The 14,066-nt window shown below is 45.1% G+C and overlaps 1 protein-coding gene across 1 annotated transcript in view; it reads right to left on the reverse strand.

Moving 5' to 3' along the window:
- NUP205 (nucleoporin 205) overlaps positions 1-14,066 on the reverse strand; it is a 64,055-nt gene that overhangs the window by 1,186 nt on the left and 48,803 nt on the right. The window contains exons 34-42 of the mRNA XM_058681308.1: positions 13,175-13,313; positions 10,896-11,022; positions 8,621-8,697; positions 8,033-8,161; positions 7,720-7,846; positions 6,084-6,250; positions 2,762-2,885; positions 1,922-2,050; positions 1,272-1,342 (exon numbers count right to left, since the gene is read on the reverse strand). Coding sequence (XP_058537291.1) covers positions 1,272-1,342; positions 1,922-2,050; positions 2,762-2,885; positions 6,084-6,250; positions 7,720-7,846; positions 8,033-8,161; positions 8,621-8,697; positions 10,896-11,022; positions 13,175-13,313 — 1,090 coding nt within the window. The remainder of the gene's footprint in view (positions 1-1,271; positions 1,343-1,921; positions 2,051-2,761; positions 2,886-6,083; positions 6,251-7,719; positions 7,847-8,032; positions 8,162-8,620; positions 8,698-10,895; positions 11,023-13,174; positions 13,314-14,066) is intronic.

The raw sequence follows: 14,066 nt of genomic DNA on the forward strand, positions 1-14,066 counted from the left end.
GGTGGGACTTATGTCACAGCTTATCCATATTTGAAGATATCTAAAGTCTTGCTAAGGAAAATTTGCCTCCAAAGGCAAAGCTGGACAGTCACGAATAAATTTTTACAAATGGGTGAGGCAGAAGAGGTGATTTAACCGGACTCACACTTTAGACTTAGAATTCAGTATATTCTAGTATACGTACTTTGATGTTAAAATGCTAAAAAAAAAAAAAAAAAAAAAGGTAACAAATTAAAAGGACCCTTTCGCCCTTAGCTTTGCATTAAAATTATGGTACAGAGATTTAGAATGCAGGATTAATAAAACAAATAAATCCTGCATTCTAAAAGAACTTTATAACAGACCAGTGTAAATGGAACAAGTCATTCATTTAACACAAGCATATTACACATCTTTCGAATGATCTATTCTTTGACACATCCGGCGCATGGCTAAACCCAACACTAGCTTCCCGAAACACGTCTACTCCAAAATGAATTTTCCTTTTAGGAAGGCATCAAGTCCAAAGAGCACTCAGGGCTAGGATGATGGTGTGGCTTCGGGGGTTAGGATGTGGCATCTAACTGAGGGTAGTCTAGGCACCAACAGCAGAGCAGGGCAGGAAGTGGCAGAGACCACATCAAATCATGACTCCGGATAGTCCCATGCCTAGTAGAGCTCTAGCTGGAATTCACTTTTCCCTACTAACTTCTCTGTTTATTTTATTATTACTTTTTGGAATACGACTTTGCCATTAGTTTACTATAGGATTTTTGTCTGTAATGTTTTTGGAATGCACTTCATGTTTTTCCAGTCCAGTTGTTCGATGTACAACGATGTGTGTTATCAGACGCAGTGCTCACAGGTGGAATTCCTAACGGCTACTCTCAAACACACCATCACATTATTTCCTGAAAAATGAAGTGCTGAATGACATCTTGTGACTGAAACTTGATTTGTGCTAATCAAGGGGGTTCCAGAGGAGAACATCTCCCAGTTACAAACACTTGGCACACTCCAGGCGCTACACTGGAGCCTCACGTAGGAAGTCCCATTTAATCCTGTCCAGGCTCTGAGGTCATCATCCCCACTTCTAAGGAAGAAATAGAGGCTTCCATTAGTCACTCGGCTATTAATGTCCAAGCTAGCATTCAGGTCAGGTCCCTGCACACATTCCAGAAACTCACAACTTTACTACTGCTCCTAGGCCAGGCTTCCTTCTGACTTCAAGGGAAAAAAAAGAGAGAGAGAGAGAGAGAGAGAGAGAGAGAGAGACAAGAATCAAATCTTACCTGGTCTATATCATGTTGGCTTACTACTGTCAGCCCACTTCTAAAATCTAGATTTGTTTCCGAGAAGGCATCTATAGAGATAAAAGTCACAAACAAGTTTGGCAAGTGCGTACGCAGTGGGTCTTCTTTAAAACTTTCATGGAAAATATACACGATGAATTAGCTGCTCTTTTAAGACCACTTTCTAGGAACTTTTTGAAATATTCTCTTCTACACTACACAGTGGGAGAACCTGCTAACAATGCAATCCCACAAGTCAAGACTGCAAACTCCTGTTTCCAACTCTCAGCAAGGGATGCAACCAAGGACTGTCCCTGACACAGATTCAGCCTCACTGCCCGGGTGCTGACCCACGCCATTCTGCTGGAAGACTATTTGTTGTAAGGGGATTCGGGAGTTGGATTAGCCCCGAGCTCCTGGAAGCCAAGGAACAGCTGATGAGCAGGCTCTTAGAATATTCTTATGCTCAGTCCAACTTCCCATGAACAGAAGTATACTACAGAACAAACAGCTGTATCTAGTAATAAAGTAGTTCTCAATGATCACTCTTAGTCACCCGTAGAGATAAAAAGTAAATAAAAATGTAACTAGCTCTTCAAGATACTAAAATCCAAAGGCATTTTGTGTTTCACAAACACAGAATTGTTTACCTTGAAGTCGTCTGTTTTTAAATAAGGTTCTGGAGGCAAATAAGGAATCGTGGGAATCTGTTGGTGTGCAATGTAACAAGTAATACTCCAGGTGGCGCCAAAGGACAAACAGGCAGGTCTCTATGATAACTGCAGGTGGGAGCTCAGGTTAAAGAAAACTGCATGGCCTATGTTTTTACACATTAATTTCTCAGGAGAGGAAAGGAGAATGTACTCGTTAATGAAATAACCACAAGTTCAGTCTAGCAGGGTGAGGTTCCTGTGAAGATGTCTCCAGAGGAAACAGCAGGCCGTGCCAAGCTACGGGCGAGGAACTGAGCCCCGTCCTCAGCTCCTAGACAGAAAGCACTTGCAGCTATTTTCAGCACTGCTACCCGTCTGTAAGAGACAAAGAAACAAAAGTGACTTGAAAACATTTTTAACCACATTCTTGGAAAAAATAAGTTACTATGTCCATCTGGTTTGGACACCCAAATAATGCAAGAATAAGAAAATTGCTCTGGGGCCAGTGTGACGGGTCAATTGGCCAATTCTCCCCTTACAAGCACTAGGATCCCATATGGGCTCCACTTCCCATCCAGCTCCCTGCTTGTGGCCAGGGAGGGCAGTGGAGGACGGCCCAAAGCCTTGGGACCCGGCACCGGCGTGGGCAGCCCACACTCCTGGCTTTGAATCAGCTAAGTCCTAGCTGCTGTGGTCAACTGGGAAGTCAAACAGCAGATGGAAGAGCTCTCTCTCTCTGTCTTTCCTTTTCACTGTAAAACTACCTTTCCAATATAAACAAATACATCTTAAAAGAAAAAAAAAATAGTTCCCACACAGAAAGATCATAAAGGATACAAGAGCAAAGCGAAAGCAGCTTAGCTCGATTGTTGATCAGCTGCACCAAACGCCGTCTTGCTAGAACATACTTCTGGGCCGTGGAGATTTTGTCAACACCAGCAGGCATCACAGACTGACACAACTAGGAGGATGACGTAAAGTGTAAGAAGTAAATGTAATGAAAATCTACCATAAGCAGGTAGCTACGGCAAATGTAACAACATTCACACATCCTTGCAAACCAGTTTATAACCTGATTGAAGATAGTTACTAAATGACAGTAACGAGTACATATACAAAGGACAGGGAATCCATATGTCAACAAAGTGGCTGCACTCTCACACTGATTGCAGCAGTATCCCCAATCGCCAAGACAAAGAAACGCGCACGCACACCCTCCCGCACAGATGGAATACCACTTGGCCTTCAAAAAGGAAAGCCTGTCATTTCCAAACTGAGTCACTAGGTTGGAAAACGCACAGAAAGGCAAACACCACAAATACGCAATCTGGAAATTGACTTGGCAGAATCCAGCACTGGGAGAGTAGAGGGGTGATGTGGTCCAGGCGTGCATATAAAACTGGTCAGTTTGTTACTTCTTGGCAATTAGTTAGAGATCGAATCCCATATCCTCATCTGACTCCTCCCACTCTCCTTTGGCCTCAACCTTGGCTCTGACCTTTCCAGCGTGCAGGAAGGTCCACTCAATCTGCACAGACAAAGCCAGGACCCACTTGTACCCACTGATGACAGAATGGGGGACTGAAAGCAACAGGAGTTTAGTCACCCACAAACACTAGCGACATTAGACACTCTCCAGAAAGCCAGAGTGCCATTCTGGATGAGGCCTGGCACTCGTCCAGCACTTCCAGGCTCTAGGTTGACAGCTGCCGGACGATTAGCCCAAGGAGAGAGAGCTGTCCAGCACATCCAGCAGTGTGGCGCGGCTGGCCTCCACTTCGTCAGCTGCACATTGCTCAGGATTGCAAGGGTGTCCCCGGATATTTTAGTGGTGATGCCCGAAGCCTGGGGAAAGGAAGTTCTCCCACGCTCTGGATCAATGTTCTGATTTGGCACGGTGACCTCACGGGGGAATGGCACAACACAGGCTGCAGCCGGCACCTCACGGGCCACAACCACGTGCCTGGTCCCAGCAAGGTTCTCGCAGGTGAACACAAAGTCCACATTCTCCAGACAGGAGAGCCGGGCTGTCTTCCAGATGCCCCCGGCGGGCCCCACGCATCACAGCTTTGTTGCCCGTCTGCACTGCAGCCTTCCCGGGGCGGGACATGTGAACCTGCCGCATACGCCTCAAGACTGCCTTGTCTCTCCCACCATCAAGCCTTCCGGATTGTTACCCAGAATCAGACGAGCTTAAGGAAGCAGGTGGACTTCTAGGTTGCCCTTTTTCCCCTGGACATCACAATGGTACATCAAGGGCCAAGTAGGGTTTAAAGGCAGTGTCGCTCCCAAGAGAATGCCTTGCCACTTGTAATGTTCTACAGCACACATAGGGCAATGGTGCTCGACTACATTTAACATACACTTCAAACAGTTCATAGTGCAAGCTCCCAAGTCCAGAAATGATAAATGTCTAAAGTGATGGGCATGCCAAGGAGCCTGCTTTGATCATCACACATTACAGAACAGGTACTAAAATACCACCCTGTGCCACACTGTCATGGCATTGGAAACAACAGCATACTTCAAAAAGTTACAGAAAAATAGAATAAAAAGATAAGTTGGTTTTGGTACAAAAAAATTTGTCCATGAACTTTCTGAAGACTCCTTATGTGCCAGTTAATTCTAAAAATGTAACGGAGGAAGAGCCAAAGAAAGTCAAATTCATCAATGACTCCATTTGCTGCCTTTCAGAAAAGCGTGTCCCTGCCTGCTGATGGGCCCGTCCAGCTAGAATTTCCTGTCATGCTTAAACAATACAAAACCAAACAGAAGGTGTGACAAGATCATGCAGCATTTCTGTAAGCACTGTCAGGTACTTGTGAAGAAGATACACACATCTAGACAAAAACCTCACCAACCGAAGCCTGCCTGCTTACCCTTGCCCTGACACACATGGAGTGGAAGGGCCATGAATGGTTTAGTTGCACGTCTCCTGAGCTGGACAGAAACCATGGGTGACGAGCACAGTTCTTGCAAGGACAGGCACCGCCTCTAAGCTGCAGGTTCCCACTAGCCATGTGTCTTTGGACAAGCTATTCAAGATTCTGTGCTGTTTCCCTGACTGACAAATGGGAGTAACATCAGTGCCTGTCCCCTGTATTAGGACACATAGCTCAGGACCTGGACTGCACACACTCAACAGCTGTGCCCCGTAATTATCAGAAGAGCAGCAAGAGGTGGTAGGAATTGGCCACTGAGAAGAGCAATATGAAATCTGTTAGAAAATTTGAAAGGAATCAGGACTGGCAAACTGGCTCAACATCCAGGTTGCCATGGGACACCAAAAAGTTTCAGGAACTTGACCAAGGGACACCTTATAGCTCAGCTCTCCCAAATGGCAAAGGACGGACCCGGCGGCATGGCCTAGCGGCTAAAGTCCTCGCCTTGAACACACTGGGATCCCATATGGGCACCGGTTCCTGTCCCGGCAGCTCCACTTCCCATCCAGCTCCCTGCTTGTGGCCTGGGAAAGCAGTCGAGGACGGCCCAAAGCTTTGGGACCCTGCACCCGCGTGGGAGACCTGGAAGAGGTTCCTGGTTCCCGGCATCGGATCGGCACAGCACCGGCCCGTTGCGGCCACTTGGGGAGTGAATCATCGGACGGAAGATCTTCCTCTCTGTCTCTCCTCTCTGTACATCTGACTTTGTAATAAAAATAAATAAATAAATTTTAAAATAATAATAATAAAAAATAAACTCTATGCATTTATGTAAATTAAAAACAATGGCAAAGGAGGTGAGCCCTCGCGGCCGTGGCTGCAGCTCTCAGACAGAGATGGCAGTCGGGTCTGACAGGCTAACTTACTCACAACTAAGTAAGTAACTAAATGAATGAATAAATAACACTAAATGGACACTGAGATGGGGGGATGCATAGATGCCTAACTACATTCTACTGAAAGCAAACAAACATACTGCCAACAGGAATCCTAGTTTCCCAGCACATATTTTAGAGCATAAATCATCCAAGCTGGCCATCTATTTTCCTGAGCAGGTGCTGCTTCGCTGTTTTTGTTCAAGACATGCTGTGCTTACCAGAGTGCTACTCTGATGACACACAGCATCTTTCTTTCCCCCCAAGTTAGACCCGTACCCTGGCCCTCACAGGAAAAAGGCAGTGACTGCCCACGTCCCCAAAGCTCATTAAGATTCATACCTCTTTGATCTCATCTGGGGGAAGCTGCTCTACATTCTGGAGCTTGTTGACACTTCGTCGATGACTGTCATAATAGCTGAAGAAATCATTAGCGCTCTGTTTCAGCAGGTAGAGGATAATGCCCAAACCGGGCAGGCGCCAGTAGGGAACCACAGCAGCTTGCGAATCTAATGGAGTTGAAAACACAAAGCAACATTCCACTTACAAGAAGCTTGCATGACTTTGAAAAGACCTGTTGTAAAACGAGAAGAGCTCTGGAATGCAGGGCTTGTACACTATTATTAAAACCAACCCAAGATTCCCTTTAAATACCACTGATAGTTCAAAGAACAAGCAGCTAAAAGTCAGTGTGGCCAGGCACTGACCTTGACCATACTTTTCAGTGTGGACGCGGACAGGCTATCCTCTCCGTCAGGTGAGGACCCCTTGAGAGCTCAGTTACAAATCTTCACGTCCATGTCCTCTCTTCCTCCCTCCCAAAACACATACGCGAACCCACGTTTGGGCTTCCTGATCACAACTGAAAAACTGTCTCATCAATAGCTCTTCTTAGATGAATCCACTTTTTTTTCCTCCATCTTTCAAATACCTCCAACAACCAGGGCTGGGTCAAGCCAAGGCCGAAGCCAGGGGCATGGAACTCCATCTGGGTCTGCCACATGAGTACCACAGTGACTTTTAGCTGCTTGTTTTTTGAAAGAAAGAAATCCCACCTGGAGGCACAGAATGATGGGTCAATTGGCTAATTCTTCGCTGCAAGTATCACCATCCCATATGGGTGCCGTGTCCCAGCTGCTCTACTTCCCATCCAGCTCCTTGCTCATGGCCTGGGAAGGCAGCAAGGGATGGTCTAACGCCTTGGGACTCTGAGTCCAAATGGGAGTTCATTGCTTTGGATGAGCTCAGCTCCAACTGTGTGGCCATTTGGGGAGCTACGCAGCAGGTGTAAGATCTTTCTGTCTCTCCTTCTCCCTGTAAAATCTGCCTTTCCAATAAAAATAAGTAAACCTTAAAAAGAGTGTGGGGGGGGGGGAGAACGAAAAAAGAAAGAAATCGACCTGAGGCTTCCTGAAATCAGCATAAGTCCATTCTATCACCATGACCAAGAAACTGAGGGTAACAACTTTAACCAGCCCATGACTTGGCCCTCACATTCCAAATCTTTCCAACTGGATCACATTTGCAGTTGCCATACCCAATCTAGACAATAAATTCAGTTTAGCATGATGCAACATACAGATTGATCTTGTATTTTCCTATTTTCACCCAGTGAGCACACTCTCTGGTTCTGGAGGCTTCCCTTGGAATCTCAAGTACTATTTAAGACTGTTCTCTCCCCATAGCTCTTCCACATTTATCCTCAGGAAATCTCAAGTTTCTTATTTTTTTTGAGCTTTCTTACACAGAGGTCTGGCACTATTTCCTCTTATATTTTCTTTCCCCTCCATTTTTATTGGAAAGGCAGAGAGCGAGACACACACATGGACCAAAAAAAAAACCTCAGTGTCAAGTACTCAATGACACATGAGATGGGCACCCCAAGTGATGACTTAGTCTGTTTGCCAAATGTAGAGTTTCTTTTAAAAGCCACTTTCAACTTGCCCTCTCGGACCCCGGCGATGAAAGCTCGGCTCACCTTGCCGGGACCCGTCCCTGTTAACCGTTTCCGAAAGGCTGGGGGTGAAGAGACACACAGCATGCTGCAAGGTGGGCGAACTCTGCAACATGAGCGACTGGCAATATTCCATGACGTTGGCACAAATCTACAACGACAGAAGAGCAGGAGTTAGAATCTTAGCCACAAAATCACCCACGAGACAGAGACATCTAGATTTCAAAGAGGACACAGTTAAGAATCATTTTGTAAAAATACTCGTACCTGTAACCGGTACCAACTTTCCACCTAACTCAGGGGCCTTACAGACTTCCACAGTTCTCACCCTGCTTACCTGCTGCATAGCCAGCTCAATCTCATCTTTCTTGCTCACTCTATCTCCCTCCACATTATCATCTTGAAATTTGAACTGACGCAGTCTGTCGGAACCACCAAAGCGACTCAGGAGTCCCAAACACTGGCGCTAAGACAGAAAAAGACGTTTGTTGCCTTCCAGCTGAATGTTTAAAATCAATGACCCCTCTTTCCTGAGGGATATCTAAAACACAAACTCGGCAGAACCGAATCACCATAAAACATCTGACATCTTGCTTCCAGTTCAGCCAACCAAGGAAAACAGTCAAAAGACTAAAAAAGCCAGTACATGTGGTTTTTGGTTTCAAGGAGGGGAGTGGAAAAGGTAAATACTTTACAGTGGAAGAAAGGCATTAAAGAGCTATGAATTCTCCTCTACACAAAATCAAAAGACAATTTGCAAAGTCAGAGTAGTAGCTGTTAAGTGTGTAATTTCGACAGGGAAGAATTACAGCAGCCGAGAGAGGATGCCCAAATCTAGAGAGCAGAATGGAGTGGACGAGTCACGGGCTGCTATGTTCTGCAACATGTCTTACACGTGCGATTTAAAAATGGAAAAATTTATTACCTGGAATCTTCCAATGTGTCCCTGGAGCTCCATTAGCGAGCCTTCATTGACGTCAACGTCAAGCTCACTTAAAATACCTATAAAATTTGAATGTTTTAAAATGGTTTTATAACAAAGGCGTTCAAAACTAGAAAGTGAAGATTTGATATTTTAAGGTCCTTATGTGCCTGAACAGAGATTCCATGAAATCACTCCGAGAAGCACGAACTCACAGACTATCAGTACCTTTTATGTACTAACACCAGCAAATGCACACTTGGATGAAACTTCAGATCTAAACAGAACTGCTTCCAAAAGGAAGTTTTTAAAGTTTACAAGAAAAATCTTTAATTTATTGCTATGAAAATTTAAAACTTGCTAAATTTGACTGTAAATTACTTTCTTTTCCATGTCTTTAAAAATATGAAACAATGGGCTAGCTAGTACTGTAGCTGAGCAAATCAAAGCACTAAATGTAATGCCAGCATCCCGTGTAACTGCAAGTTCGAGTTCCAGCTGCTCCACTTCTGATCCAGCTCCCTGAATGTGCCCAGGAGGGCAGAGGAAGAGAGGCTGAGCGTATGGGCTCGTCAGCTCTGTGGAAGGCCAGGACAGAGCTCTAGGTTCCTGACTGGCCTGGTTCGGTCTCAGCCATGGCATCCATTTTGGAAGTGAATCAAAAAATGGAAGATCTGTTTCAGTTTCTCCCTCTCTTTCTGCAGTTCTAACTTTTAAGTAAATAAATAAATCTTTAAACACTGACTCAAGTACCAGCTGCTCTACTTCCAATGCAGCTCCCTGCTAAGTGGGACACTCTGACGCATCTCCTGGCTCTTGCTTTCATATGAACTCAGCTCTGGCCACTATGGACATTTAGGGAGATATCTCTTTTGCTCTCTTTTTTTTTTCTGTAACTGCCTTTCAAATGAATAAATAAATCTTTTTTTTTTTAAAGATTTATTTATTTTTGTTGAAAGTCAGATACACAGAGAGGAAGAGAGACAGAGAGGAAGATCTTTCATCTGCTGATTTACTACCCAACAAGTGGCTGCGACAGCCAGAGCTGAGACAAGCAAGCCAGGAGCCTCTCCCAGGTCTCCCACATGGGTGCAGGGTCCAAGGCTTTGGGCCATCCTTGACTACTTTCCTAGGCTACAAGCAGGGAGCTGGATGGGACATGGGGCCACTGGGGTTAGAACCGGCGCCCGTAAGGGAACCCGGCACATTCAAGGTGAGGACCTCAGCCATTAGGCTACCATGCCGGGCCCGAATAAATAAATCTTAAACAAACAATAAACACACAAAAACTATCACTTCGTCTTTCACATGAGGCAATTAAATGATTCTACAAGGTAAACAAATTATAATAGGGAAAAGATCCAAAACATACAAATAATTGTTCATAATCTTTCTTTTCCCCAAATCTTTGTTTCTTATTGATAGTGATTTTTGTACCCTGCGCTCTCACAGTGAAGAAAGCTGTATACAACCCAGCAGTCCTCCCTATTTCTAAGCTTTTGAAAATTCGTTAGTTTCAAGTAACATGAAATACTTGTTTTTAAAAACAGCATGTAAAAGGCAATTCCATTGTCATAAGTCACATCCCGTGTCTCTGTAGCTCTATTATGTACAAACATGCACAGGGAAATGTCTGGAAAGCTCCTGACCAAATGCTTACATATACTTACTGCTAGGTAGCATGACTTTATCATCTCTGAGCTTTTATAATGAGCAGGTGTCATTTTTTGTGAATGTAAACTCACTGCTCCAATGCTGTTAGCAGTACGTATTTCTTTTTTTTTTTTTTTAAAGATTTATTTATTTTATTACAAAGTCAGATATACAGAGAGGAAGATCCCGGTGCACGCCGATCCGAAGCCGGGAACCAGGAACCTCCTCCAGGTCTCCCACGCGGGTGCAGGGTCCCAAAGCATTGGGCCGTCCTCGACTGCTTTCCCAGGCCACAGGCATGGAGCTGGATGGGAAGTGGAGCTGCTGGGATTAGAACCGGTGCCCATATGGGACCCTGGCACGTTCAAGTCGAGGACTTTAGCCGCTAGGCCACCGCACAGGGCCCAGCAGTATCTATTTCAAGTAAGTCAAATCTGCTAAGTGTTCAAGAGCCTTGTGGAAAATGCACTATAAAGAAACTACACGCAGATTTCAAAAGTTTTTTATACTGATAGATCCTTAGCTTTCCCATCCTTGAAACATCCTTGAACAGGTGCAGAGCAACAGAACTTGACCCTGTCACGTCCGTGTCAGTAGCAGTAGGTGAACTGCAGAGTCGACTCACCGGGAAGCGCAGCTTTGCTGATGATCCCCGTCAGCAGAGCCAGCTCCTGCAGGGACCCCGCGCTCATCTCCTGACAGCGCAGAATGGCCTGGATGGTGTCGGAGTGCGCAATGAGGAACTGCAACACCTAGGCCGAGGGAAAAGCAGAAATGGAGTGGAGGAGCCAGAGCAGCAAATCGTCACATGCACGATTTATTCCAGTAATATTGACGCATGTAATCCAAGGTAACGGGGAAAAGAAAGACTGTTTTCTATACTTAGGTTTATTTTTTCAGGAAGCAAATATTAAACTAAGCTTCACAAGAAAGATAAAGATTGACACATCAAGCATGTAAAGGCTACTGTAGAGAAGTTTCAACAAATAATAGACGTTGCAACGATAAAACCAGTGTAGGACCCTTCGGTACAAGAACGTAAAAGAAGAAGACATGAAATGACTACAGAGCTGACTCCCTGACACAAAGACAATAGCATAAAAGGTTCCAACTCTCCTGGTAAACCAAGGAGATAAAATCCTGACCTCCAAACCGTCCCCTATCACCATCACAGAGGACTTGCAATTATCTCAACTGCAGAATTATCTCAACTACAGAATTATCTCAACGCAAAGACTATAAAAAATAAGCCATGCAAGCACCTGCAACACTCAGGCACTATGTGCTTTTCTGTATTTTAACACAGGTGCCTGGGCTCCCCCACAACTGCTAGACATGAAATTCAGTGACCTGTATATGTTTTAAAAAAGAAGCTTCCTGGGGTTGACACTGCAGCACTGCAGATTAAGCCACATATGTCAGTACTGGCATTCCATAGGCTTCAAACCCCTACTGCTCCACTTCCACTTCAGCTCTCTCTCTTTGGCTTGGTCCAGTCCTAGCTGTTGCAGCTGTGTGGGGAGTGAACCTGCCGAGGGAAGGCATCACTCTGCTTGTTTCTCTCTATATAACTCTGCTCTGCTTTTAAAAAGTAAATAAATGAAAACTTAAACAGCAACATCTGCGTTGACAAGAGAAGGCTCAGCCTGACAGCAGGAGAAGCAGACAAAATGTCCAGAAACCAGAGCATGTTAGGACGTAGTTCCTGAGACTGCGCATACATGCAAATGAGCCTAATTAATCACTGCAAGGATAAATTACAGACTGTACTAACTTTTTTTTCAGTTTTATTTTTATTGCAAAAGCAGACTTATGGAGATGGAGAGACAGAGAGCTAGAGAGAGAGATGTGGCCCATCTGCCAGTTCACGTCCCAAAAAGCCACAATGGTAGCCATATGGGACGCCAACGCAGGGAGAGGCTCAACCCCTACTGCTGGTCACTACTGCATTAATTTATTCAAACAAATAATATGATGGTTTCACTGAAATGCAATGATTTCTGGTGTTTAAAGGAAAAGAAATCTGATAGAGAATTCACTTGGTTCAAGTCATCATTCTCTAAGTGTGGCCTTATTATCTATGTTCTGTACTTTCTGCAAAACACAATATACTCCTCCAAATAAACCTGATTTAATTACCTCTTAAAAGAGAGCTCATTCTCACTATAACCACTTTCATTTTAAAAGAGTAAATTTTAATCACTTGCTCTCCATTTTAGGATTCTACTGGTTAATTAAAAGTGTTTATTCAACACAGACTAAAGATAAAGTCTGTTTTCTTATTTGTTTTTAAAGGTTTAATTATTCACATATCCATATGAAACAGAGTGGCAGAGAGAAGCAAAATGAGCCAGGAGCCAGGAACTCCATGTTGCAACAGGGCCTAGGGGCCTTAGGGGCGAGCCGCTTCAGAAGCAAAGCAATGGGGACTCAAACTGGCACTCCACTACAGGAGCAGGCAGCTTTACCTGCACTGGCACAGTGCCTACTGGGGGCCTTGTTTCCTATCTCAACGTATTTTGAGGATTGATTTGTATTTGAAAGGCTGATTTCACAGAAACAGAAGGAGAGACAGAGATCAATCTTTCATCCACCGGTTCACTCCTCAAATGGCTGCAATGGCCGGAGCTGAGCCGATCCGAGGCTGTGAGCTCAGAGCTTCTTCAGGATCCGAAGGACTTGGGCTGCCCTTAGCAGGATACAAGCTGGTGCTCATATGAAATGCTGGCACTGCAGACAGGGATCAGCTGGCTATGTTACCACACTGGCCCCTTAGACCTACATCTGCTACAAAGAGTAAGATTAAATTCTACTCACGTCAGCTTTCTACATGTTCAATTTCTTCTGTGTTTGTAAAATGAGGATTTTGTAGTGTACAACTCCTGAGAAAAGAAGTTCTCTTACCTGCCCTGCTGCTTGCAAGTGCTGGGCCATGCTGGACGTGAGGATCACCTGGCAGAGCCGCAGAGCAGGAAGGAGAATCTGACGGTAGCGATCCACTGGTGTGGGGATGAATACCGGCCGGTCCCGCATGCCAAACACCCTGGATTCATCCCAACCACATGAGGAGAGAGCAACATTCCAAGGGTTAAGGTATATTCTCTTAAAAGCCAGGGACTTTGAGAGAGTTTGCTCTTCAGTTCACTGGTTCATTCTCCCTAATCCCCAACTGCCCGTAACAGCAAGGCCCAGGTTAGGCTGCAGCCAGGACCCCCAAGACTCCAAGGGGGTCTCCCCTGTCGGTGGAGAGATCCTGAGTTACACCTGCTGCCTCCCTGGATGCCCGTTAGCAGGAAGCTGGAATCAGGAGGACAGGGTTGATCCTAGACATTCCCATGTGGGATACGGCAACCCAATCAGCAGCTCATGCCACTGCATGGCAAGCCCTGCCCTTGAGGTATACTGTTTTCTTTTTTGTTTTTTTGAGGTATACTGTTAACCACGACCGTTCCACATCAAATGACTCACAGCCAGCTCACTGAGATATGAATCTACTCATTACTCTGCTGTGGGTAAAAGCAGATTAAATAAAACACCCCATTTAGTGAAGGCAGGCACTTAGCACAACACTTAAAGCCATCTTGTGGAATGCCCTTGTGACATATGGGAGTTCCTGGATTCAAGTTCGAGTCTTCCTCCTGACTCCAGTTTCCTGCTCACGTGGACCCTGGAAGGAGGCAAATGCCGGCTTCTGTGGGTGGGTCTCTGTCACCCAGCTGGGTTCCAGCTTCCTGACTGGTTCAGGCATTGGGGGAGCGAACCAGCAGGTAGATGACTTCTCTTTCCCTCTTTCAAA

This window comes from Ochotona princeps, chromosome 25, assembly GCF_030435755.1.
Source record: "Ochotona princeps isolate mOchPri1 chromosome 25, mOchPri1.hap1, whole genome shotgun sequence".
Taxonomy (NCBI): domain Eukaryota; kingdom Metazoa; phylum Chordata; class Mammalia; order Lagomorpha; family Ochotonidae; genus Ochotona; species Ochotona princeps.